The sequence below is a fragment of the Leuresthes tenuis genome, unplaced genomic scaffold (assembly GCF_036924035.1).
Source record: "Leuresthes tenuis unplaced genomic scaffold, fLeuTen1.0.hap1 SCAF_8, whole genome shotgun sequence".
Taxonomy (NCBI): Eukaryota; Metazoa; Chordata; class Actinopteri; order Atheriniformes; family Atherinopsidae; genus Leuresthes; species Leuresthes tenuis.
Window position 1 is genome coordinate 15201685 of NW_027325362.1, and position 27063 is coordinate 15228747.

Genomic DNA, 27063 nt, shown 5'->3' on the forward strand with positions numbered 1-27063 from the left:
ATTCATGTATTACTTCCTATAAAACTCACTAATTAACACAGTGTGTCTGTTTATGTATAAAGAAACCGATACAAAAGTCAGTAATAATCTCTCTATGAGAGAAGCAGACTAGGTGTTTCCCCTGACATTCAGTCTTGCTACATTCAGTCTATGCTACACTACGCTAATTGTCTCCTGACAGTTCTCGCCGCCTGCTTGATGTGGAAAGAAAGTAAATAAGCGTATTCCACAAATATGCTGAACTATTACTAAAGGACTTGAAACCCATAAAGCTTTTCTGCCCTACCTTTTTACACGATTCGATGAACTCATCTATGGTGACCACGCCATCTTGATTCTGGTCCATTTTCTGAAAGGAGACAGCAGACAGCTTTTACTTGCCAATGAACAGTTTTTCTGATTTAAAGCACAAAGCAGAAGGAAACGAGAAACTGTTTGACCTGGAAGAAACTCTCCACGTGTTCTCTTGGGGCTTCGTCGTGCATGGTGGGGTACGTGTACTTCCCCATCATGTCATAGATGGACTTCATGATGTCCAGCATCTCCTGCAAATTGTTGGGAAAAAGAGAGAAAGTAGTACCCTTGGCACACTAGATCTGAGATATCAATATCAAAATGAAAGTGGATGGGTTGACGAATCAATTCATAAGCAGCAGGTTGCTAAAACGTTCACATGAGGACTTGCCATAAAAAGATACAGCCCTGTCAGGAAGACCTCAGGGCTTGTAATACAGATCAACTTATGTCACTGTTACATGTGGATGTATTTGTTACCTCTTTGGTGATGCAGCCATCCTTGTTCAGGTCATAGAGGTTGAACGCCCAGTTTAGCCGGTCATTAACGGTCCCTCTCAGGATGATGGACAAGCCAAATACAAAGTCCTAAGACAATAGCGGAACTGTTCAAGAATTGCTCAGGTCCTGACCCAGTAAATGGGGTCAAATGTTTATCACCTTTTTCTTTGCGGGCAGGTATAGAGAATTAAAACTTTATTTGTGTGGATATAGCTGATGTAGCAAAATTCAGAGGAACATATCTGTTTTTATCCCTTTACAAAACGCTGATGTAAGAATAGAGCTCACCTCGAAACTAACTGAGCCGTTCTTGTTTGTATCGAAGGCTTCAAACAGGAAATGCGCATACATACTTGAATCTGTAAAGGTAGAGACTTCCAGTAACCCACGTGCCCTTGAAACATGAAATCTTTGAGCAGCTAGAATTAGCGGTGATCTAAATATAGACTAGTTATAAAAATAATTTCAAATACAACTGGAGGCAAGTGGTTAACTTTTCATCAACCTAAATATCAAAAAATGAAAAATTGCTTTGCTTCTCTGCAGTGCACGTTCAACAAAGTAATTATAATGAGTTACTAACAGTATATTCATCCATTGTGTTAATAAAAACTCATTTATTCATAAAATACAAATGGAAGGAATGGTGTAAATGTAAGTATTGACACAGATGTACATCTAAAGAATTGGGAGAGCTCACCTCCCTGAGGAAAGAACTGGGAGTAAATGTTCTTAAAGTTCTCCTCATTTACCGCTCCACTTGGACACTCCTGGGACAAAAACGAAGTGAAATGAGAGAGTCATTCATTCCCATCTTGCAGAGAATACAGAAAGGACAACACAAATACTTCACCTCAACCAAACTGATATGCTTAGAAATCTCATGAAGATATACTGTAACCAGATTTCTGTGGTTGATTTTTCATTTGCAGTCTGTTTCACCTGTATCATCACGCTTCTCCTTAGCCAGACCTACATTTTTGAAGCCCCTGTAGAGGACTTGCAGCTCCTTCTTGGTGAACTTAGTCTGCTCCTGCAGCTTGTCCATGCTTTCAGGGCGATGGCATACGGTAGATAACTCAAAATCATCTTCCACGCTGTCTGTAAAGGGACAGAAAAGGATACGTTAGCAATTACCACCGTGACACCTTCCTAGCCCCCAGATTACTGCAGCTACGACCTCGCCAAGATAAGTTATCAAACTAATATCAAAATAATAAAATCTGTCTTGCACATCATATAGTGGTGCTTAAAAGTTTGTGAACCCTTTGACATTTTTTTTCTTTTTTGAGAACATACTCAGATTTTAACAAGACCAAAAACTAGACAAAGAGAACCCATTTGAATAAGTTATACCTGCTCATGTAACTGCTGAGAAAACAATCCAATTTTCAATGGCTCTGGGATCAGCAGTTAATCAATAACATTTCATTTCCAAGGAATTTGGACTTCACTAATTGACAGATAGACAAAAGGAAGGAATTTAATAAGCAAAGCCCCTCGAAGGGTAAAGGCGTGTGGGATGACTGTGAAATCCTTTTTTTGTGGACAGATGAGACCAAAAAAGGAAGTTCTTTTTAAGCTTAAAAGAGATGCGTTCTATTTGGAGAAGGAAAATCATTCGTAGTACTTTAAATGGTTTGCCCTTTTTACACACTGCCTACTGCGCCTTCATTGGACCTCCAATGGAGGTATCAAAAAGTTGATGCCCCTCTGGTCCTGCCATGAAGGTAAGTAGCTGAATCCTGTGAAGGAGAGCCAGCACGGTGGAATATAGAGTTCTAGACACCAGTGTTGGAGGCACTCCTCTGATTCCACAATGCAGGCACATTTTTTGAGAGCACACACGGATAACGGTGCTACCTCCACACACCTTCTCTTTACAGTACACATTTTGACATGCATTAGAAGAGAATTCATGGGTGTAATAATGATGGCAGCATTATACTTCAGGGAAGCCCCTACTATTGTGCACGCTGGTTCATTGTTAAGGTTTTCTGGGGCTCAGCCATCAGTCATACCGATAATTATACCCACGCTTTTCTTGCCATGACAATTAAAAATCATCTGCTGTGAAAAAAAAAAAAAAGATTTACTTGGTTTGTATGAACAAGTGAAAGGAAGCAATGGTGGATAAACAAGGGCATATTTAAAAGAATGTGAGGACATCTGACCACGAACTGAACTTGCAGAAAAAGTCAGTCCATGATAACAAAAATTCTTAACCTTTCAGATCCCACTCCTGCAAGAAATTTTCAAGGGTTTACAAACTTTCAAGCACGACATTCCATACAGCCCAGTGGTGCCCATTATTTACAGAAGTATTCATCTTTAAAGCATTTCATTATAAAAACAAAAACACACAAATAATTGTGATGTCATTACAACAAGTATCTTCCACAGATCTGCTTATCAGCACTTCTTATCACAGAGCATGGCATAAAGCAGTTAAACATTTGCAAAATGACTGAATGTCTCATGTCATGCTCAAGCACCCAAGAGAAACGTAGTAGAGGCCTATGCTGAGGAAGTGAGAGTTATCATTAGAAGACACATTTTAAAAGTTGTGAAAAGAAACACTGACAGATGTTCTTTGTCCTACTCTCATACCAACTGTGCGTAGAGTTTGCACACCTCTAGCACCAGTTACACTTGACTTCACCCTCTAGCTCCTTAAAAGTACACACGCATTCGAAAATTAAATGCCACAATCTACAAATCACAAAGAGTTTAGAGCTTGTAGAGTCCGTGTGGCTGATTGTGGATATCTTTTATTTATTTTTTTGGTTAACACTGAATATTGAAGCAGCCACATCCCTACAAATGCCTCTTTGAATCTTCTCAATCCACTAAAGAGGTTGGAGGAAGAAAGCAGAGATGTATAGAGAGTGAAGGAGCACTTGCTTTGAGAGATTGAGGGGGCAGTCGTGGGCTTGCAGCACGGCAGCAGCTTGAGGAATCGCTGCTTTATGGTTTTTTTACTTTGGCTGGTGGAGGGATTACCTGCAATCGCCAACCATAGCACATGGGTTAGATATACACACGCATATACATGCACGCAAGTCTGTGGTTTAATTCACAGATACATGCCAGTAAAACCAAAAGCACACTACATGCAACAGATAAATGCAACAATAAACTGCTGTGCTGCTGGCCTGGCTAAGCGAAGGGAGACCACGAGCGCTTCAAAGGTGTATTTCAAACTGTCCACCTAATGCAGAGAATTGTTTGGTGTATGCATCTAACAGCTTGTTTTGCTAGTTCCGTTGAGCACTCGTTGACGTATTTGAAAAAAAAAAAAAAAGTATCACTCTGCAGCTTGACCTCTTGAAACACAATTTCTAAAATCAAATGACAGTCATATGACAATGCCACATTACTGTCAGTACACCGCTCAGATAACAGCAGTAACAGAAAAAAGATAAACGAAGAACACGAGCTGTTTAAATCAACAACCAGATCAAACTTCGTGATAACAGAGTAGAATTTACCAGGTGAACCGGTACAAGCTCATCCCAAAGCAACCAAACTTCATCATGTTTCTGGCAATGATGATGAAGTCAGTAGACACAGACAAAATTTTATACATAAACCCACGCTCTTCTGTCTCTTAGTTTCCATGGCAACAATACTTTCACCCCTTTTAGGAGGACCCCAGCAGTCTGAGGGATGAAGGCCATTATTGGGTGAAAATCAACAGAACCACAGCACCTCCACTGACAACCTAGCCTCTGTGATATGTCATCCTGTTGTCTCTCTGCTCTGCGAAGCCTCAGGGACTCTGGCCCTCCTGACCTGTGGCTCTGGTATTATTCCCAACCAGAGCAGGCAGACCTCATTGTCCAGCGCATTGCAGATTCATCCATCCAGCTGCCTAAGGCCCAGGCCTATGCCCCAGGGTTTGTTAGCAGGTAAGTAATTCATCTTTTCCCGCATGAACTAAACTACTGACCACAATGCAGGGATCAATATCACATTCCTTTAAAGAGAGTATGCACCTTGAATACATTTTCTGACCCCCTGCCACCTCTCACATCTTGGGAACAACTACTAAATGGACTTTGAGATGAGGCTGATTTATTGACAACTTTGTATCCTCTTCATATTGCTAGTTTAAATGACAAAATAGGATTATACCACATTTTAAAAGTTCAGAAAATGTTTTATACAAATGTACAAGAACTATGACATAGAAAACAAATATTGACACACAAGTAGTCTATCAAGTTATTACAACTTAATCTACGATTCCAAAATAGTTCTCAATCTGTAAATTAGTTCAACAAATGCTAAGAAATCACAGCCAACACATTTTTAATTATTAAGTTGTTTTTGAATGCTATGAAGGTTTTAATGGAGACAAATGAAAATACAAATGAACAACTGGAAAGTTAGATTTTTTAAAATCATTTTTAGCCTCTTAGCATAGAGCTCTGACCTTGAAATAACCATTAAGATCATAAAAGTTGAATCTCCTGTAGAAACAATAATCAGATGCTTGTTTTTGTTTTGGTCTTTTCCTCTGTTACGTTCTCACCTCCATCTCTGTATTCTACCTACATACCTACTCATTTGCGTTTGAAACAGTATTTTCTAGAAAATTATTCCTCTTTGAAGCAAAGTGATAAGTATTGTCATTCTGGACCAAGGAGGCACAAATCTTTGTGTTTCTTTTCCCCCATGCTTTTCAGCTGTGGTGAAGGATCGTGACATTATTAACTTTCAGTGCTAAAGTATATTTTGCAATTACAGCTCAGTAGTTTCTCCCTGGGTAGTTTTGACAGACCATTGCAGCTCCTCAGGAACTTATCACTGGGACACTTTTTTATGGCAATATCCAAGAATTTTTTTTACAGAAATGAAGTGTATCATAAACCTAAGAGATCTTTCTATGTCCGTATCCACGTTTTCTGTGTCTGGTGTCCTGGTCGCCCAGTGCTTAAGACCCATTTCTTACAGCTTAACTATAGCACTGGTTCAACACATTATTGCTACCAACTTATATTACATGTGGAGACTTGGTCAGGAGCCCTTTTACTGTATATGATACCCCTTAATCATCATTTTCAACATGCAAGGTATGTTGATAGTATTAAATTGAAGTACTTGAAATAGATGAGATGTGTTCTCTGCTGGTGACATGACTTGTTGCAAAAGGACATGTGATTACCAATGTCCAAAGATTCAAATCAATACAGCTACTACCAAAGTAGTTTTAGGACCTAAATCAAAGAGTGACCAAAAGCGACCCTCAAAGAATTAGCTGTCATGGAACTTGCGTTTTACTCATCCATCACACCTGCAAGCTCCATGTGGGCTTTGTCTGTTGCAACAAGTCCTCACACAGCATCCTGCAACTGTAGATGACAACTTTGCATGTTGACAAATGATAAAAACAGGGTAACATTAAAATAGGATGGCAAGTGTGACCAAATATCATTATGATGAGTTGGAAGTGAGAACGAGTTGCACTGGTCTTTAAAAGCAAAACTGCCAAAATGAATAAAAGCTGCCTCTCTGAGCATGAGCTTGGATAGTCCTGATGACGCCTCCAGGATTGCAGTTCCATACTTTGGAAAGCTCTCTCCAGAAATGCAAAGGAAAAGCTCTTAATGATGAGCAAACTCACTGAAGAAGAATGAAAATATTTTTGCATTCTTCATCTGAGTAAAAATGACTACTCAAGTACAGAATCCTGATAAAAGTCCTGATAAAATAATATACTAAGTATGAACTTACATGTTTATATGTATAAAGTATTGCATGAGGAATGTCTTTTTCCCAGTACGATTTCTGTTTTTCATATGAGCTAGAGAGACCTAAGAACACTACGCGGTTCTTTCATCCTCTGAAAAAATACTCACAGATGCACAAGCAACACAGAACTCAGGGCGTGACAAACATGACAGCTATTTAGTGAGGAAATTGGGCCAGCGTGTTTAAGTCTGATAAAACACAGAAACCCACACAAATGCTTATGTACACACCCCCATTTTCAGCTGCATGTACACACTGCATGTGCCTCTCTCTTGCTTTCTTAATGTTTCTCTTACCTGCCACAGAGAGGTCGATAAGCCCCAGAAAGTGCATCAGTTTGAGGGAGCTGCAGACCACCAGGAGGATCCCCACAGTCTGCAGCCCCTCCACCTCCCACTTGTCTCGGAAGAACAGATGCATCCCTTCCTCCTTCCTCTCCCTCTGTTCCTGTCAACAGAAATCTTTCTCCTGCCTTGGGGCGACCACGTTCCCACGCCCCCCTCCCTCAGTTTCCAGGCAGGAACGCACTGTCTTCGTCTCCTCAGTCCCTCCTCTCAGTCTCCCTCTATATGCCGGTGTTCGGCCATCCTAACTCTGCACAGCTCCCCACCCGCTTTTTCCACTGAAGGTAGATTGTTATTCTGCCTGTTTCGTCTCCCAGAGCAGTGAGTGCGTGGTAGCAGGCTACACCAACCCTGCCTCCACCGACTCTGTCATAGGTTGTAAGTTCCAGGTGAAGTTCAGACGATTCACTGTGTGTCCTGGCAGGTTGGTGGCAATTGTTTTCTGACTCTCTTAGGTTCTCCAGCGACTGACTCTCAAACTCTCTCCACACTCCGCCTGTCCTCCCTCTCTTTCTCGCCTTACCTCCGTCACTCGACTGCTGTGTCCCTCCCATGCTTAATTGGGTCAGTGATGGGACTGAGTGAAGGGAAGAAAGAGGAAAGGGATGAGAAATTTAAGAAGGGGAAAGGATGGAAGAGTGCAAGGAGAGTAGTTTAATGAGGGAAACAGAAAGGGGGAGTCATACAAAAGACAAATGAGCAGAAGACTTGAGAAATGAGGTAGGAGAGACACTAGAAGCAAGATGAAACAGCCAAAGCTGGAAAAAAAAGGTAACCAGGAGAATGGCAAGGACAATACCCAAAAACAAACTACAAATCAAAAAGCTGGCAGCGATAATGGAGGGCAAATTCAGGAGAAGAAGATAAAGAGAGAGTCTGACAGAGGAGAAAAGAAAAACTGACGACAGGGGTGTGATGCATCTGACCCAGTAGCTGCTGTGAACACACTCACAGATGTGGCAATCTCCCCTGTGTAAAGTTGACACATGTGGACACACAAACACACAGCCTGGAGGTGAAATCTGGCTATAGCATGTCCTGCATATGGAATCTGGCACAGCACTGAGCATTTCACTTGGGATGCGATAGCCTATATTGCTGTCATACGTGGCACACTGATATCAACACAAAGGAAAATAATCATATCATTTAAAGGAATTGAATCACAACAATGCCTTTTAGTGAGGATGTAGATTCGTTTGGATTTGGATTGAGCACACCAAAGAGAATTCATGACCAATGTTGGGAGTCTTTTTAATTCTTCAACAAACTATGCATCACTGTAAAATATAACCATAGGAGCCTCTGAAACATAAACTTGAAGTAAGATTTGATTAAGGTCAGTCTAAACAGAAATAGGTATAACCTAGACTGATATGTTGGACTTCTACTGAATTCAGCCTGACAGTCTTACGGTGAGCCCTGTGATGGACTGGTGACCAGTCAAGGGTGTAACCTGCCTCTCTCTTAATAGCAGCTGGGATGGGTTCCAGCACCCTTGCGACCACGAATTGACTTAAGTGTTTATAGAGAATGGATGAATGGAGTATTACAATCAGATCTGATGTGGTATTAAAATGAATGATTTTTTTCAGTCACCAACATCTACTGTATTGTTCTCTACTGCTAGTCATATGATTCCAGTTACTCTGGTATCAGAGCTGCAAGACGTCCTCCAGATGAAAAGATAAATTGTGATACTTGTAACGTTGTTTTCAGTTCAGTTTCCTCAAGTATTTGGCAGCTGCCCCCTTTGTCTTTTTGGAGCCACGTGTGATAATGACTCCATAAAAACCTACGGGAAAAACTTGACATATGATTTTTAGCAAGGTTCATATTTGGGAGTCTGTTGAAGGCACAGTAAGGAACCTCTGCATCAGCTTTATCTCTGAGAGGGTATGATTATATATATATATTTGTATTTCTACAGTCTATGACTCTGACTTATACTCGTCAGAACATGTCCATCAAATCAAAGAAAATAGCACCAAATCAAAGAAAATAGCACCAGGTTGGCCCAAAGTCACACAGAGAGGAACCAGGAAATAGTGATTAGGGTAAAAGGGTGGTCAACACCTAAGCTGTGTTTGAATTGTCTACTTCCTCATTATATTGTCCAGTATATAGTGACGCCATTTTGTAGTATCTGAAATGTTTGTAGTGTTTGAAATCCTAACTAAAGCTAATGTTTTAGGTTGGCTATTGGGATTTTTCTATCCATTAAGAACACCTGGTGATCACATTTCTCCTCAACTTTTCAAGAACAAAGTGGATGGTATATTTTCCTGCCTAAAATATAGGGCCTTGATTCTAATTTCTAATACATATATATATGTACCGTCACCTAATTTGAAGTTTGAGTTGTTTTAGCTAAGCTAAGAACACATTAGGAGTAAGTTGTAACGCAGCTCATTGTTAAAATGTTTGCATGTGAGTTATGGCTCTAAAACAGTTTATTATCAGCAGTTGTTCTGTTCTTGTATTTCCAACTGAACTTTTTGGGTAAGAATAATTCATTTGGAGCTTATACATTTACTAAATTCAAAACCTGTGTCGGTGGGTCACGTTTAATCAAGTCTTAAAAAAATCACGAGTGCACACAGATTTGTATCATGAAATTTTATGTCGGTATTGTGCTTCTGCTTCTCAGCATGTATTGCAGGCTTTAGTTTATACAACACATAACTGTCAATTTGTGACGCTGCTTTTTTGTAGCACCACCAGTCCGAAATGCATCAGCAGCTATCTATCTATCTATCTATCTATAAAACCTTGACTGAATCTGTCTGTTGTGTGATTAATGATGTAATTAATACACTCAGACTTTCAGACATTCAGTGCAAGAAACTGGGACTAATAAGCTCCTAAACTTACAAGCATTAATCACTCTGTTAATGCTGCCAATACAATCATTTGTGCATGTAAACTGAGACAAAATTAAATATAACTGAGAAAAATACCACCTTACAGCTTGTATTCCAATATATAATATTACCAAACAATTCTGATTTTTTTTTTAAGGACACAAAAAAGTAAAGACACAATATGAATTCTTAAGTGACAGTGACATATTCAGGCCAGTAAATTCTCAAATACAGACTGCTGTCAGAAAGTCAAATCAAAGATGAAAGTGTGTGAGATTAAGACTATCTCTCACTACCTCTTACATAAGGCATTTGGATACAGTTTCTATTATATACCAAGACAAAGATGTAAGATCAGTATATATTGCAGATGTTTCTAAGCACAGCTCAGTGTAAAACCACTGTGAACTAAATTAAAACTGCTAAATAAGTAGCTTCAGTGTTTCCTGTTTAATTTGACTTCAGCATCGGTGGTCATCCAAAACATAATGATAAGTGAGTTATGATGTTTACTGTCAGCTAAACTAGCATTTTTATTTAAAGAAGTCACAGCTTTGGAATATGTCCACAAAACATTTATCAATTTATTTACACTTCGGTCCATTTTTAAATATTGTGAACAAAAACTATACGTTGAGAATGAGAAGCAGCATAGCTTCCCTTAAATGATCTTAAATTATCATAAGCAATGCTACATACCTGTAGTTCCCCTCAGAAGAAATTCCTTTAACTCTTACCGTTATCATGGCAAAAAAACAGCGCAGATTTTGCCTAAATTCTACTAAAGCCTGCTAAAGCCAAACTGCAACAGCATGAGGATGCCAGTAATCAATAGATGCTACAAATGGCCACTAAGCGCTGGCTCTGAGAAAGTCATTGACTCAGAGTGCATCCATTCAAAGAGCGACCTTCTTCTTCCATGTGTGTATGTCTCATTAGCTAAATTTGGGCTCATGGTAACTGTGCTTGTGGACATTTTTCTTATTTTTTGCTGCGTTTGAAAGATGTTCAGACGTTAAGAAGGTTTTGATGTCTGCCGTGCAGTCGGCAATTGACATCTGGCTGGGATTGACAGTTTGCTTTTCTGACGCTTCTTATGTACTCTTGAACTCATCTCGTCAGATTTTTCACAAAGACATGTAGATTGTTGGAATATAAAAGAAAACGATGGGACCTCTCAGTTCCTACATGCTATATGCAGTTATAATCATGAAAAGTAAAATATAAATAGTCACAACAGAAACATGTTAATGGTGCACAGGAGTTATGAAAATGTATCTAATGTAGTCAATTGTGAGAAGGAAATATGTAGCAACGCATGTGAAATAAGTTTTTGAAAAATGCAGTATAATTTCCTTTGGAAATGACGGTAAAGAATGGCAGAGCAACAAGACACATACACACCGAGCTGAATTAGCCATAAACCACGGCAGCAAAATATAAGAGCACCGAGAAGGAAAACAATCAACCCCATACAACTCCGCAATGCACACACAGACCGCCCTGCCTAAGAAATCTGACCAGAGACTGGTTTTTACAAGAATAAATTGGGCAGGACTTACTGTACTTGTACAAGATTAAGTAGACAATATTAGATCATACCTGGACAGAAGCCAGAGATTTTTGGGTGAAAAACGTGATCTAATAGCCACCAGAGTCAGCCAATGAAACTATACACGTTGATTTCACTTTTCAGTTCCAGAGGCTTCTTCCATCTTTGATCTTGGGAGATTCGCTCCTAAAGTAATGGAAGATAACACCCTCCTTTCCTTATTCTTGATTTGGATCTGATGGTCTTAAGCATAAACTGTGTCTCTGAGCTTCAACCAAACAGATGTCTTGTGCAAACCAATAGATGATGTCACACCTCCAAATCAATGACTCTCGGAAGTTCTTCTGGTTATGGAATTTGGGTAAACAACAAAATCCCCATCGAGATCTCCACATGACAGCTGTCACTTCGGTGCTAATCCAACATGAGCTCTGTGCAATCTGTTGCCAGATGAGTGAAAGTGTTGCTCCATTTGCTTAGAAACCAAGAGTCTGTGTGATATAATTAGCAGGCCAGTAGTGATCTTACAAAAGTGCATCCAGAAAAGAACCTCAGATGTTCCTTCAGAATGAAATAAATTTGAACCTATTTTAGCAAAACTGTGTGCATCAGAAACCAATGGCTTAAGAAATCCGAGAGATGTTCTAATATTAATATGTTGAACATTTACTTGCCCAAATTCTAATCTACGGAAGATGTTGACACTCTCACACATGTGCGCACACACACTCACACACAAGCTGTAATAAAATGTTAGGTTAATCAGTCTAAGTTGATTAGTCTCTGTGAGGCATAGTTTGCCTGAAGCCAGACACACCACATAATTGAAATGCCTCCATATTTAGACATCTACCTGGGCAATTATTTCTCTCTAAACTGATTAAAATGTCTAACAGAGAGAAAGGGGGAGTGCGAGTGTGTCTGCGCATGTGTATGTGAATGCATGCAGGGAAGGAGGCACAGAGGAGGTCATTGACAAATGGTGTTCAAAATTGGCTGGTGTGTTTTAAATTAGATAAGTGAAATGAGGGATCCATTTGCATAGATCATTAACTTTTGAGGATATTTTTAATACTGCGATGTGGGACAAAAAACAGACTGACTGCAACATGGCTGAATCTGAACAGCGTGAACTACAGAGACCTGCAACTGAGCAGATGGAAGAATCAAAGGGGCTTTCTGTTTGGAGGACTCAAGACTCAATAAATTCATTCTGAATACAGAAACGGCAATATACAGAATATCTTTTCAAATGTTAAATGTTACCCTTGGAAAGTTAATATATCATTAGTCCAAAACAGGTTTGATTCTGATGACTTTAGGATAAAACTTCCAAATCTTCCATTTTCCACTTTCTTGAATGTTATTTATTTAAAGTAATCTGTGATGTTTTATATCTTCTGGTGTTGCAGTTGAACTGCAAGAAACTGAAGTGGGGATCTTTGAACTATTTTCTGATATTGAAAATGAAAGTAAAATGGATTAATCAACAATAAATTTATCAAGAAATTACTCAAACTCAGTTGATAATGAAAATCACATGCAGCCACATAAAATAAGCTGAAAAGAACTTACATATTAACAGACTGTAAGACCCAAAGCTGACAATCTGTGACCCTTCATTTTGCAGCAATTAACTTTCAAACCTGTAGAGGGCAGTGCAACGTAAGGCATCTAAACTGTAACTCCATTCACAACCGCTGCCAACTCTACCTATGCTCTCTTTGTCTTTGCTATTGTCCTTCATTTATATTCAGCACCAGAGACCAGGCTAACTGTGGGAGGGTGATGAAAGATCATAAGCCATTAGTAATATCCAGAACCATGACAAGCACAATTACAAAGCAGAAAACCCATAGTAACACTCATGTTTGCTATTATGACATTGTCAGAGATCAAAAAGCTTAGCAGACCAAATAGCATGAAAACATCCAACTGCTTTCATGCTTTTCCCATTGCATCCTGAATTTTCTGAGAGGAGGAAAGCAGTCTATTTAAATTGGATTTGCATCTCTCACAACAATCCTCTAAACCTATTTCCATCAAATCATGAACACTCCACTCTGGTGTTTCCCACCAGGCGCCAAATCAGGAAAACATCCTGAATGGATCAATACTAAAAAAGTACTTGAAAAAAGTTAATAAATAAAACTTTAGCAACTAAGCGGGTTGGTGTCTCATTCCTCTGTGGGGATAAATCAAGCTGTTGAAAGGTTTGATTCCAAACAGAAATCTTAATTGCTGTCACAGTAACTATATTACAGAGCAAACAAACTATATTTCCAGTCACACAACACATCTTTACTATGTTGGAACAAGAGATGGTAAAACGTTGAGAAACCAAACCAGCTTGCAGCAGCCTATGGGGAAGTTACCTCAAAAGTTTAAATAGGATGCTGCCAGGAATAAGGATACAATAAGCAGTTGAATCGACGCCAGAAGACATCAACTCCTAGCTTTCTTTAGAGGCTGTAAAAAAGATGAATAATATCCACTGTCTGTTCAACATAAAGGATTAATTCTGGTTCATCCTGCTGTAGGGCTCATTTGACCTCATTAATACTGTAAGAATGTATGCAAAATATAGGTTAAACAGGGATAATAACTCACTAGTCCAAAGGCAAAAGGGAGAATACAAGACACTTTAAAATACCTTGTGCTATCATAAGAGCTCTGTCTCGTCAGGGCACGGACAGCAGATCTCTGGGGTTGTTTGATTTCTGGAACCAGGATGTTGGCAGTGGAACCTTTCGGGTCAGTGCATTTTGAAATTGGGCCTTTATTGATGGAGCTTTTTCCAGAGCATGGAGCAGGCACTTGATCAAACTGGGATTAGGGGAGTTTGGAGGCCAGGTCAATGCTTGCTTGTTGAAATGCTTGCTATGTGTCAACATCGCTAACATGAATCCCAGAGGCCACACTTTCCCTTCACATTGCTTCAGGAATAAATGTTACTCACTTGACTTGTCAGTAGGTTCATGTTATGGCCGACCTATGTGTATTTATGAACTGCATTTAAATCTTTGCCCCGTGAGTAATACCTACTTTTTTGAAGGTCAGGTATTTTGGCACATTTTTATATGTGATAAATCTATTGTAAACATATCTGTGACACGGTTGTTTTCAAAGATTTGTTCTGATTTCACAGTGTGTTCCAGGAGATTCATTTGGAAGGTGAAAAAAAATGAAGGCCTATGAACTGAAGACTCAGCTGCCAACTTTTAAGTTCAGAGGCGGATATTTAGATACAGATCTCCACAGGCCTCTCTTATTCACTCCCTTTCACTCTTTGACACAGTGAAGTAAAGCAGAGGAATATATGTTTGTTTGTACTTTTTCTGAGACAAGTTTTAAAAAGGTTTTAACAAATGCTTTACCTGACTCTTCATCATGATGACCCTTTCTAAAAACTCAAATGCAATATGGATTAGTGGAGCAGTTTATGGATTGAATTAAGAAAGAATTACTGTGTGACTTTTGACATGAGTATAAACCGCTTGACTGGTCATTAGAGGTTAATAAGCCATGTGTTAACAAGCCTGTTCAGCGCATGACTTGCGATGAAACTGTGCCTGAATGATGGATCAGCACCAACTGTCAAACTGTGGGAGAGTAAAATATAAATATTTGGGAATGAACCTGCCAGTCAAGAATTTCTCTATCCGTTTGGTGGGTCTGAGCTGGGTATACCGTGTGCAATAGGTTACTATAGTTACAATAGGCTCTGACATCTTAAAAAAGGCTGATCCTGTTGAAAAGAGGGCCGTCAATGTAAAAAAAGTGGAAAATGGACTTGTTGGAATGACCTGTTGTGGTATTTACACCAAAACATGTCACAGGCAGTTCAAGAGGACCTCAGGAAATGTTCTCAGCTTGTGAAAAGGCTTAATATGTCACCCTTAAGTGAATAAGCAGATTTGATATGGTGGATATCAGAATATTGTCAAATTGATTTTTCATTTCCTCTGAATGATCTGTATCTCCAGCCCTTTTGCAGAAGATGGACTCATTACCCCAAGCAGGTCGGTCTGGTTCTGACGAAGAAATGTGACAGGAACACAACATCATGCTTAATTTTCTGTAGGAGCACTGCATTGTAACACTTTATATCCCACTATCCGGTAATCCACTGTGCGTTAATCAAGCTTATTTCACCTGAAAGTCTAGTGGTTTCTCAATTGGAGGATTCTTTTGTGGGTTGGCCAGCACCAGCAGCCTTTTTTCCATGCAGGTTAACATCAGTGTGCATGTGCTTAACCTGGCAGTGAGCTGCACCTGTAGAGTGGGTTATATTCAAGCCTGTTCTGACACAGTCTACATACAACCTTATTTTCATTTTCTGCAACAAAATGCTAACAACCTCAGCTTGTTTACGAGATCTCATCCGTCTCCCTCTTTCCATCCTACTAGTTCACAGCATTTTGATTAACGCGGGGGAGCGGGGACCTCCTTTGTGATGGTGGTTGACCGTTAACTTTTACATTAATCAGATATTAACAAGTTTGACAGACATTTAATTGTGTGAGCTCCAACCAGTTTAGCAACAAAATTGTCAGAAAGTACTCATCCTTCATTGCTGGATTTAAAATGATCATACCTAATATTTTATCTTTTTATTTTATTGGAAATGTTACCCCTCAAACCAACTAAAGTTTCAGGAGAATAAATCCCAAAATATGACTGGTGGCTCTTGTTTCTGAAAACTACAAGCGCTTCTTACTTTTATAGATTAAGCTGAATGCAGTAAAAGGTCTACAGACAAGAAGCTAATCTTAGTTGATGCAAATCCTTTGAATTCTACTACATTAGTGAGGGATATTTTCAAGGGTTGTGTTTGAGTGTGTGTGTGTGTGTACATGAATTCATTAGTTTGTTCTCAATGTTATCATCTTTCTGCAGACGTGTGTCAGAAGGAGAGCAAGGGAACGTCAACAGCTTCTGTTCTTTATCCACAGAGCACCTGCCACACCAATACAGTCTCATTCAAACACACATCGACACAGATGCACACACATATGACTACTATAATCAAATCCAGAGAAGCGGTGCCAGGAGAAAAAAGGCAGACGGCGACAGTGAATGGGGGAGAAAGAGAAATTGAGAAAAGCAGAGAGAAGCAGGGAGAGAGGGATGGAGGGGAAAAGAGAGAGTTGCGTATTAAATATCCCCTGTCTGATCCTCCTGTGTCCCAGGCTCTCATCTTCTAGCTGGCTAGCCGTCAGTGGGGCAGAGATAGAAAGAGCCCCAGACAAGGACAACAAGGACAGTCTCCTCCACAATCACTGCAGTTTTATTAGTCTTTATAAAGTTTGCCACCTTCAGAACACTTGTTGTCCAAACCACTAAAAGACGCTATAAGCTGTTCACCTGCCCTTATTTGGCTTTCCTCAACACAGCCGAATCAAAACTCATCAAACAACTAATTCTTGTAAAACTCGTGACTTTCAGGTGACAAAAAGTAATTATTTACTGTTGAGAGCCTGGTTGTATTGTAGGGCCCTTAGAACCCCAAAGAGCATGTCAAGCAACGTACCTCACCCTAAATTCCCCGCAAGCTCACCTAAAACTGCATTCTCTATTAGCTTGCCTATTTGCTGAAGGGCAAACAGGCAATGAGGGAAGATTGACGTGCCTGTGTGTGCTTGGACACAAATGAGTCTGCCGACCACTAAGCAGTTTACCTGCTCTTATTATTCTTACTGCTTACACTCTCATCATACTCCCACCCACCACCCCCTCACACACACAAACACATATGACTGCTTCTCTGTGATTTACGACTAGATAACATTCATTCCAGAATATTTACTCTTGATTTAACCCGGTACTGCAAATTTGGTAATAGATCAAGTCCCCGCAAAACTATTATATGTGGGTTCACGTTAAACAGGCATCAGCTGAAGGAAAGCTTCTCAGATCTCCTTTTCCCTGGTCACCTCCTTCAGCTCTGCAGAAGTGACACAGAGAAACTGCACAAACCTGTTTAACAGTTGCTCCCTGAAGAGGAATTAATTTCTTGCCAGTTGAATTTGTAGTTTCATTTGTTCAGTTACTTCCCACAGCATGTGAGGGTACTAAACTATAGAACTGGGCAAAAGTCTTGTGACACCTTCCATTTCTTTATGTTTTGTGTTTAAGGAGCCAGACTTTGTAGGGATTATTTTAAGTGGTCTTGAGTAAGAGTGTTCCAGGCTTCCTGGAGTTCTTTCAAAGTTTTTCTTTGAACATTGGCTACTTTTTCCACACATTTTCAGTCTGGTCTTTGTACCTGACCTTTTTATAGAGGATTTTTTATTTTATTTTTTCTAAGTGACACAACACTGACCTATCATTCAAACACAAAAGAGATGTACCAGCCGTGTGTCTACTTAAAACACTTGGCACAGAACCAATTCTAAATTGTATCATATACATTAAAAGAGGTCCAAGAGGTTCAGGCGGTGTAAAAGAATAGAGCTGGTCATACCAAATATTGATTTCCAAGCTAGTTAGAATTGTTCAACTATGCAGTTATGCATTGTTTCATTGTTTCAATGAATAGCTGCACTTATTTCTAGATGATTGTATAAAAGGAAATTAAGGGTGGCTTAAGAATTTGCCACAGTACATATAACTCAATCTATCCACCCCTTACTTAACCATTGACTTTTATAAAAACAAAATTTGTTGGAGAAAAAAATAGATGCATAAAAGACCTTGGTGAAAAGTAAAAGTTAGTGTTCTGCAGGTCGGTTTATCATATGGCTCACGTCCCGCCGCTAAATCAATGTAAATACGATTTGATTTGAGATATGAGAGTGTCAAACACCTTGCAAAAGTGATGAGGCAGTGCTTTAACACTTCCCTAGCATCGACCACCTCATCAAGCCCTACATCAGGTAATTCTTTCTCTAAAATTAGATACTGAAGAGGCTGTTGTGCATGTGTCAAGGTGCCACACCTCTCATTTATACGAAGTGACCAGGAACTAGAAAGCATTTCAGCACAAATAGTAGACTTTAGATTATTAGTCACTCAAACCCAGTGGGAGAGGGCAAGAAGTAAAACCTAATGGCATTTACTGCAGTGATAAGATAAACTAATATACCCTGAACAATCAGACACCCCGACAGTGATTGCTTTTGTTTCTAGAGTAAGTTGAGGTCAACAAAGTCCATTAAGATATGGAAAAGGAGGAGGCTGGAGGAAACTGCTGTGTTGTTGGAACTCTTCTATCAGGCATGCTGCCATCCAGCATAGTCGAGAACATCCCATTCAATATCCACCTCGTAAACTTCAAAAGAACACACCCAGTCATTAGCCATTAGCTTTAAATCTATCAGTACCACATAAACTTCCTGACCAAAGTGCACCTCACACATGCTCAAGCAGACAGGTCCAGTTTCCTCTGTCTTTCTCCAAGGAAATAGGCAGCATTCGGTGGGTGTATGTGTGTGTTTAATTAGTGTAGGATCAGCAGCAGCTCATTAAAGTAATGAGTCACATGTGTCTTATATTATTTCACTTGTCTCGTTCCGTCTCACCAGACGATGACTTGCAAAACAAGGTGTGCAAGAGTGAAGAGAAGAGAGGACATTTCAAACACAATTAATTATTAATTTATTTACCTCCTTTTCTGAACTTGACCCAACATTGGTAGAGGCTCAGTTTTGTAAGGAAAAAAAGATACATCTAAATTAAGATGTCATTTTTCTGCTATTTTTTTTTTACCTCCAAACACCAAACACAACTTGGGTAGAGAAATAAGGCAGGGATATAGGGGGAGGCATATTACTACTTACTACTGAGCATGAATGAAGATTAATCAGTCTCACAAACTGAGAAACACACTGACATAACAGATCAACAACACAGTCACATAATGAACATGCAAAATATTAATTCAGTTGTTTTTTTACATGAACATCTGCTTACTCAGGGAGTTGGGTGTGTATATCACATACTTGCATAAGGAGCGGCTTAAAGCCCTTTAGTGATACTGCAGATAGTCTGAGTACAACAGTCATTCCACCATCTGGACTAACATCCTCCGTTAAAAAAATTCATTAGCTTAAGTACTCACAGGGGAGTTGGCACACACCCGTACTCTCATATAAGCTGCAATTTTCATAAACCATGGTCGAAATATACTGAAGACTGAGAGAGTAAAATGGAAATATAAATGGAGGCTTTAGTGTGTATGTATGCCTGTGTTTGTTTGTGTCTGCATAGACTGCAGTGGCATAGATGGTTGATTACCAAGAGAAACTTTTCTGTTTTTTGAGATGACAGAGCTGTTGGCACACCTTGACTGCTGGGTGTAGTCCAGCAGGTGCATCAGGAATGAAGAATGTTTCTTGTAGTATAGCATCCATAATGGTATACTGGTGCAAATTCTTAATCTTTTCTGTATCTATATGTGTAAACTTCAAGCCTGTCTCTCATGAAATTATTCAGAATTCAGGTGAAGGATGTCAGTACTAATACTTTTCAATAAAAGAAAGATCCCATTAAAGTTTGACCATTGCCTGGAGTGTGAATGGAACTGGATGAGAGAATAGGAGACTGAGATAGGAATCTTCTCTGTCCTTTGGTCACCATGGGATCAGATGTGTGAACCTGGACTTCAGAAGGACAAAGCATGGCTCACTCTGATAAAACAGGCCTAGTTGCATGGGGACAGCTCCTGGTGGTGAGCCAGAACAGGACAGGGGGCTTTTTAGTTGACCCTTCAACAACAACCAACTGTTGTTTGATGTCCTGTAAATGCATCACTCAGAAAATGTGGCAAATTGTTAATCAAACAATCACTGAGGACTTCCATAAGGTTTTTTTCATTTTAACATGGTTGCTGACATAATGCATGTTATTCACTGCAAGACATGTGAGCTTAATTAAGTCGGTCAAGAAAGACACATCAAGCCAACTAGACCACAAAACATGTTGACCTATGATCTACAGCGAAGTCATTTCTTCTCCTTTTATACATTCCAATATTGAAGCTATAAGCTAATGTAAGTACTAATAGTTGGGCTGACACTCCCTCAGTGAGACTAGTGCTTCGACAAAGCACTTAGACCCACTCTGTCCGTAGCATTATCGATTGAAAGGTAAAAGCACACACCCTAGGGGCAGAGAGAGGCCACACACACACAGCTAAAGTTACTCTGCATGTGTGTGTGTTTGGGAAGGAGAGGGGAGGAGTGTGTGTTGTGTGGCCCACTGGTAACAGAAACCCCTCATACAGGACTGCAGCTCGCTCAGGACCAGAGGGAAATGACAAGGTACATAAAAGTAACCACTCTTTCACTCCATGTAACATTTAAAATCAGTTTTCACTTTTTCAAAATTTTCCCACTACCACACCAGAAAAAGTCCATTACCTTCCCCACCGACGGGCTCAAACATCCCAAACTGCTCCAAGACTTTGATGAAGAGAGCCATGACCACCAGCACAGCAATCATCTCTAAGCCATCCAGACTCAGCATCTTGGGGGAGCGCTGAATGTCATCGCCCAGCACCGTGCCACCAAGCCGGGTCGGGCTGGCCCAAGTCTAGCCAGCAACTGCACCCAACCTGCGCAGTTTGTCCAAATTCTGCCCAGCTGAGTTGTCTTCTACCTTCCTCCGCAACTTTATCCACTTAAAACCAAGTTTTCTATCTCGTGAGAAATGCTAAATTCAATAATCTATGCTCATAGGAAAAATTTAAACAACTGATGGCTTGGACTGGCTAAATGGACGTTAATCTTCTGTCTCCCCGTGGCCACAGTTAACCTCTTTTATTCCCCACTGGTGGTCATTACTGCTAAAACTACAGGCTGCAACACAGACATCCGAGTTGTCCCAAACCCCGGACTAAAGTTCCAACTTTTTCTTTCTTCTCTCTCCTGTTTTTTCTTCCAGGCCCACGTCGAGTGAGGGAATCTGGGGATGTGCTGCGCCTGCTACTCCTGCTACTCCTTTGGCAGTGGTTGTCAGGAAGCAAATGTTGTGAGGGGGGAAGAGAGACTGAGTGAGAGAGTGCCGGTAGATAAAATGAGGGGGAGAGGATGAGTGGGAGATGGCATAGAAAATGAGGGGGAGGGAGAAAGAAAAACCTTGCGAGAGGGAGTGGGCCAAATGGGTGCACACACGTGCACATACACACAGAAAGATTGTTGAGGTTTGCTGTGTAGTGACACTTCTTCGATTAATTTTCCTAAAGTTGATAAAATGGGGAAAAAAAAAATCAGTCAACATAAGCAGAGTCTTCATCAGACTCACTGGTGCCTCTGAGCTGCACCTTTGTAAATTAAAACAATTGTTTCTTTTTACAGGAGAAGAAAGACGAGCTGTCATCTGAATGCATCCTAAGTGCTTTCATCAGATAAATAAATAGATAATTCCAAAAGCTTCAAGGCACTCGCCAGTGATCAATGTGTTTCAACTGTTTGTAAAGAAGTTTCACCGTCATAAAACTGTTCAGATTCCTCCAGGATCTGGTGCCAAAACAAAACATGTTTAAGTAGGTCTCAGCAAAAATCTGGTTCAGATTGTGGTAAAAAAAAGTTTCAGTCTAAACTGGAGAAATTTGGAGTGCTGGGTTCAGCAGATATCATACGCAACACACGGAACTTTATGGGGATGTAATGCATCACTTTGTTAGAAGGTAACAAGGTGGAGGTCCTATCATGATGTGGGGCTGTATTTTATTTAAACATGATTAATACTGATCTGATCCCTTTCTATTTACTATAAAATAGCATAAATTCTGTATTTAGCATCCATTGTCAATAACTCTGTCTGGTTCTCAACAAATTATAAAGGTAGATCAGAAAAGTTTTAAGGAATACCCCACTTAGGTATCTTTGTTGGTTGATGTGAATGTTGCTGAAATAATTATACCTTTTTGTTGAGGGAAAACTTGACAGTTCATTGCTATAACCTGTTTGTGTAGTTTTTCCTATAAGATTGCAGTACTGCACAAAAGTCTTGAGCTCTACTCTCATGTCTTTGTGTTTTGATCCAAGGACCCAGACATTCTTGTAATCTTTTAATGTGAACTTCAGCAATACCACCAAAAGTGGGTTAGAATTTTCTTTTTAAGCCAGTTAACACATCTGAATCATTTAAGCATAGAAAATGCACATAACAGACAATAAATCAAATTTGAATTGTGTTTTTAGGTACTTTACTTCTGGCAGCCTGTTACAAATACGCAAAACTTTTTTTTTTGCTCAATTTCTTTAGTTGCATCTGTGAGAAATGGCAAAGATAACACAGTTTGACAGGCATAAAATAATGTTTTGCACCAAGGTGTTTCCAAATGGCTTATTAGCCAAAAACTTTGTAAAACTCAGCATAGTGTGGAGTGTGTTCTTACAAAATCTGTGAAAACTGGACAAGTGGAGAAAAAAGAGGCAGTGACAGGCCTGAAATACACCTATAACAGATGAATGGCATCTGCAAGAAATAGGGAAAAAAAATCCAGTGAAGCCTAAGAATTTGGTCAGACCAAATATCAAATTTCATGCCAGTTAGAGTGGTAAAAACTTTGCTCTTGCCTTTTTCAACTGTATTTTGATTTGGGTTCACACGTCGCTGAATAAATGGTTGCACCTATTTCCCATTTTTCCTGGTAATATATAAAGAAGTGAGAGGTGGCTTAAGACTTTTTCACAGTAGGCTACTGTATAGGTACCGTCATATTTGGTAAAAAAATATCCCTAACTGCAAGATGGAAAGAAGCCCACAATTTTTTGTCACCAAACCAGTGCTGTCAACTCCTGATGAATGGATATAAAGATGACATTTATTTAATATAATTTTTTTTCCCCATTGTTCCAGAAAATTGGTCACAGCAACAAATAGCACATTCCTTTTCTTTATGTAGATACGAAGCTGTAAGGCTATTTTCTGTCTCAAACATCCTGCTTCCATCTGTCAGTCACGCGGGACTCGGGTAGTTGTTACCCACCATTTCACGTTCTGCCCCTCCCTGCACGACTCCCAGTGAGAGTATCACCTGCCTTCTGCAGCAAAAATAACAAATCGAAAAAAGTGTGTTCCATCTTCATCTCACTTTCTCTTTCTTTCTCTGGAGAAATGACCATCGGAAAGAGGCACAGTGTTGACAAATGCACTGTGTCTGCATTCATGTTTGCTGCTGTTTCTCTTTCTTGACATTCTTGTTGCATATTTACAACTGGGAGATACAGAAATATGCCTCGTTACTGTCTCATATTGTCCAGGAAAAAGCATCAGTGTGGACCATTTGGGTAAACCTAATATCCATTGACTTACACACACATACACACACACAAGTCAGACAAGATGACTGGCAGCCTACTTTTATGTGACAACATGCTCCTCTTACATGATGTGATGGCATACAAATACTATGCCACAGCAGTTTATCTATAGTAATGTATATGGGCTGTATTGGAGCAGAGCACTGACTGCAAACACAGTAACTGTAAACAGAGTGATATTGAACCACACAACAGAGACAAGGGGAATAAGAAATCTGAGCCTGACCTGTTGGCTTAAAATGAGTTATCTGCCAAATTACTTATTGAAGATTTGTCATTTGAGTTGAGAGATCGAAGAAATGAAGAGGGAGCCACATTGGAAGCATGACACATACAGGGGAAAACAATTGGATGTCAGAAAAGACAAAAAGAGCAGAAAGTTACAAAGGAAGGACAAACTGAGGAGTGACTAAGGTCAGATTCTCCTGCATACAGAGGGAAGAGGCATCTATTCTTCATTACCCTCCTGCGTCTGTCCCCTCCTGGAGGCTTTTTCACCTCGTTCTGCCTGTCACCATTGAAAATTGGATGTGGGGACGAGTCCTCTATCCTCCTTTATTATTCTCCCACCCTACTTTCTCCTCTGTTTTTCATCAGATCTAGGATAATAATATGTATTAGCACATGGCTAACAAAACCAACACTATGTACTAATAATTACAACAACAAAAAAAGCACAACTGGCTTGAGCTGCTGAGTTAAAAGGAGCGATGAGAACATCGGTGTGCTCTGCTGTGCAGACTCTTCTTTACTCATATATATAATTAACTATATTAACTTCCAAATCAGGGGTGTATAAACTTTGTTCCGCCATTCTGCCTTTTTAGAAACAGAACGCCTTCAATGATAATGCAACAGCCTCGCCTTGGGCAGTGTGAAAAGGGCTACTCTTATTTGAGTTTTATTTACTTTCATACATCTTTGAAACTCATTGCTGTCTGCATTGTAATAGAAACCAGAGCTATAGTTAGGTTAAGCATGCATGAACGACTGCTTAATGTGCAGGTAATCTACCACATGATGAATGCTCAACATCATGGATATGCATTGATGTTATTTGAGAGTAGCAGAGGATGCTAATTATATAAGTTTCTTGAGTCTGGAGAACAGTCCAAAAGATAATCATAAGCAAAAGTGACGTGACAAGAAGAGGACATTGCTTTTTTGAAAAAATTTAGTTTTTATACAGTCAACATTTAGTGTCTCTTTTGTCTGTCTCAGCTGTTCGAGACGCCTTACACTGAAGTAGTTTTGTGAATGCATGACATCTTCTGCTCTCTTTTGACTGATATCAGCTAAAACTCAGATTTAAGAACATAAACCACAAACTTTCCCCTCCGGCTCCTATTGATTTTTCCAAATTTACTCTGCTTCTAAATATACCGTAAAAGATGCTGTGAGACATCAGCGGGGAGGGTAAGTGGATCAAATGACAGCTACTAAACTGTGGAGGCTGTTGTTCAAGTTTGTGCTGTTGGGTTCACAGGTTTCATGACAGACTGAAGTGAATAGCTTTATTGACTCACGTGTCAACATTTCTATGTGCTGTTTGTATGCGTCATGCTTAAGGCCTCACGGGAAGGTCATGCATCAGTAATTTGACATTCGATCTGTATCAGGTTATTTCAGGTAAATGTGTTGTGAATTGAAACAGTGAAGAAGGCCTCATGATTGATTTCAGGAATGCAGGGATTTTATCGGAAAAAGAAAAATTAGAAAAAGTCAAAGAAGTGAAAAATTTCCACAGTGTAAAATAAATGCCAATTGAGCTGTTATAGCTGTGTTTTGCTCTATAGATCGATACATGTATATGTCTATTCCGCACACTGTGCTAATAGAACATGACTATCGATCTCTTCAGGAAGGCTTGACTGACCATGCTTAAGAGAAAGGACACTCAAATACACACAAACAAGCAAAAAACAACATAAATGGAAAATTGGCCTCTGGGAGCAGAGAGGACCACAAACAGGTATGATTACAAAGATCACACTCATTCTCCTGTCGACACGAACAAAGAATTTCACTTGAGCTTTTTGTGTCATACAGAAGCACGGATGAAAATACAGAAAGCATTTTCAATTAACAACAAAAGCAGCTCTCGACCTGATAATGCTGTCTTTTTGTGTCTCATTCTGAGTTGAGCCCCACAGACGATCACTAAAGTGCAGTACGACCTAACAGAAGAGACGGTTTGACTGGAAAACTAAGGGATACTGCCATTTTTAAGCTAGACTGGGACATCTAGTGGGCAATAAGGGCAAAGATCAAACACTGCCGTGCCAAACAGGTCAATGCAGAGTGACTTACTATTTGGAATTCAATTTTAAGAAAAGAGTGGAGCAGTCTCTCTGCATCTATTGTGTGATAATCGGTTCCAGCTGTAGTTCCGTTTTCTATCCTTGCAACAAACAGGCTTAACAGATTTAGCAGATTAACATTTTCCTAAATACTTACTCACTCATACTCATAAGTATTTGTTTTGACAGCACAAATATAGTGCGACTTTACATGACATGTGATAGTACACTTTGTTAATTTCAATAAATTATATCCTGTTTTTGTTTTGTTTAGTCCCCTGCATTTTATTTCTCGCTTGCATATTCTCGCTGTTCTTGTAACTCTCTGCTTTGTGTAAATTCAGGGGAGCCAAGTAAATTTCTGGAACCAAAATATGTGTAGCACAAACTTTTAATTTCCAGCGTGAGTCCCTAGAGATCAATCTTCCATTTCTTGGAATCTGTTAAATCTTTCCGTGGTCTACCAATGATGGGCAACGGCTTTTGCATTTCATACTCTACACCCCCACCATACTAACTTGCCACCCAATTTGCTGTACGTTGGTTCAACATGAAGCTAGAAAAGTTGCTTAAAAAAAATCACACTCACCTTTCTTCCTAAACATCCAGTAAGTTAGAGGAAATACTGACATAATAATGAGTGCATAAAAGCCTCCCATGCCCTCCTCGGGGCTGCTTATGATGACCAGTGACTGAAAAACCTTCTTGCCCATGTCAGATGAGTGAACACGATCAGGCAATGTGTTACTTTGTGTTGTGAGGCAGCTATATTGCAGCTTAATCACAGGATTGTCAGTCATCTCCTTCTGTGGGTGTAATCACACACATAATAGTTTGCTCCATGTATTATGTACACCATACATGAGCAAACACAAGCGGTCATGCATCGTCTGCTTTGATAAGCAGTGCTTTGTTTTGACCAGATGATGCTATCGAACAGGTATACAAAAAGCCACCTATCATCAGGTCTGAATGGGCCATTTATATATGTCTACTATGTTCGCTGGCAGTGTGTCTTGTAAACTAACACTGTTGCATTAGTTATGCCTTTTGGCAATACACAATACATCGCAACTGTGACATGCAGCGCAGCATGCAAACATCAAGTATAGCAACAGGAGACGGAAACACAGCTGTTGGAAATGTAGGGGCTCTGCAAGAAAATACAAAAACACAAAA

General features: G+C 39.7%; 2 protein-coding genes across 5 annotated transcripts in view; one reads left to right on the forward strand and one right to left on the reverse strand.

Annotated features, from left to right (window-relative positions):
• hps1 (HPS1 biogenesis of lysosomal organelles complex 3 subunit 1) overlaps window positions 1-27063 on the forward strand; it is a 289252-nt gene that overhangs the window by 199491 nt on the left and 62698 nt on the right. The gene's annotated exons all lie outside the window — the stretch shown is intronic.
• The window catches only part of LOC140313071 (A-type potassium channel modulatory protein KCNIP2), a 93408-nt gene that overhangs the window by 2316 nt on the left and 64029 nt on the right, over window positions 1-27063 (reverse strand). The window contains exons 1-8 of one of the 4 annotated variants that reach the window (XM_072391023.1): window positions 6856-7285; window positions 1944-1947; window positions 1772-1896; window positions 1496-1565; window positions 1084-1154; window positions 775-882; window positions 441-545; window positions 287-349 (exon numbers count right to left, since the gene is read on the reverse strand). In XM_072391023.1, coding sequence (XP_072247124.1) covers window positions 287-349; window positions 441-545; window positions 775-882; window positions 1084-1154; window positions 1496-1565; window positions 1772-1896; window positions 1944-1947; window positions 6856-6972 — 663 coding nt within the window. In that variant the 5' untranslated portion in view covers window positions 6973-7285. Of the gene's footprint in view, window positions 1-286; window positions 350-440; window positions 546-774; window positions 883-1083; window positions 1155-1495; window positions 1566-1771; window positions 1897-1943; window positions 1948-3695; window positions 3799-6855; window positions 7286-26473; window positions 26615-27063 lie in introns of those variants that run through there. The other 3 variants (XM_072391020.1, XM_072391021.1, XM_072391022.1) reach the window with 3 other exon arrangements.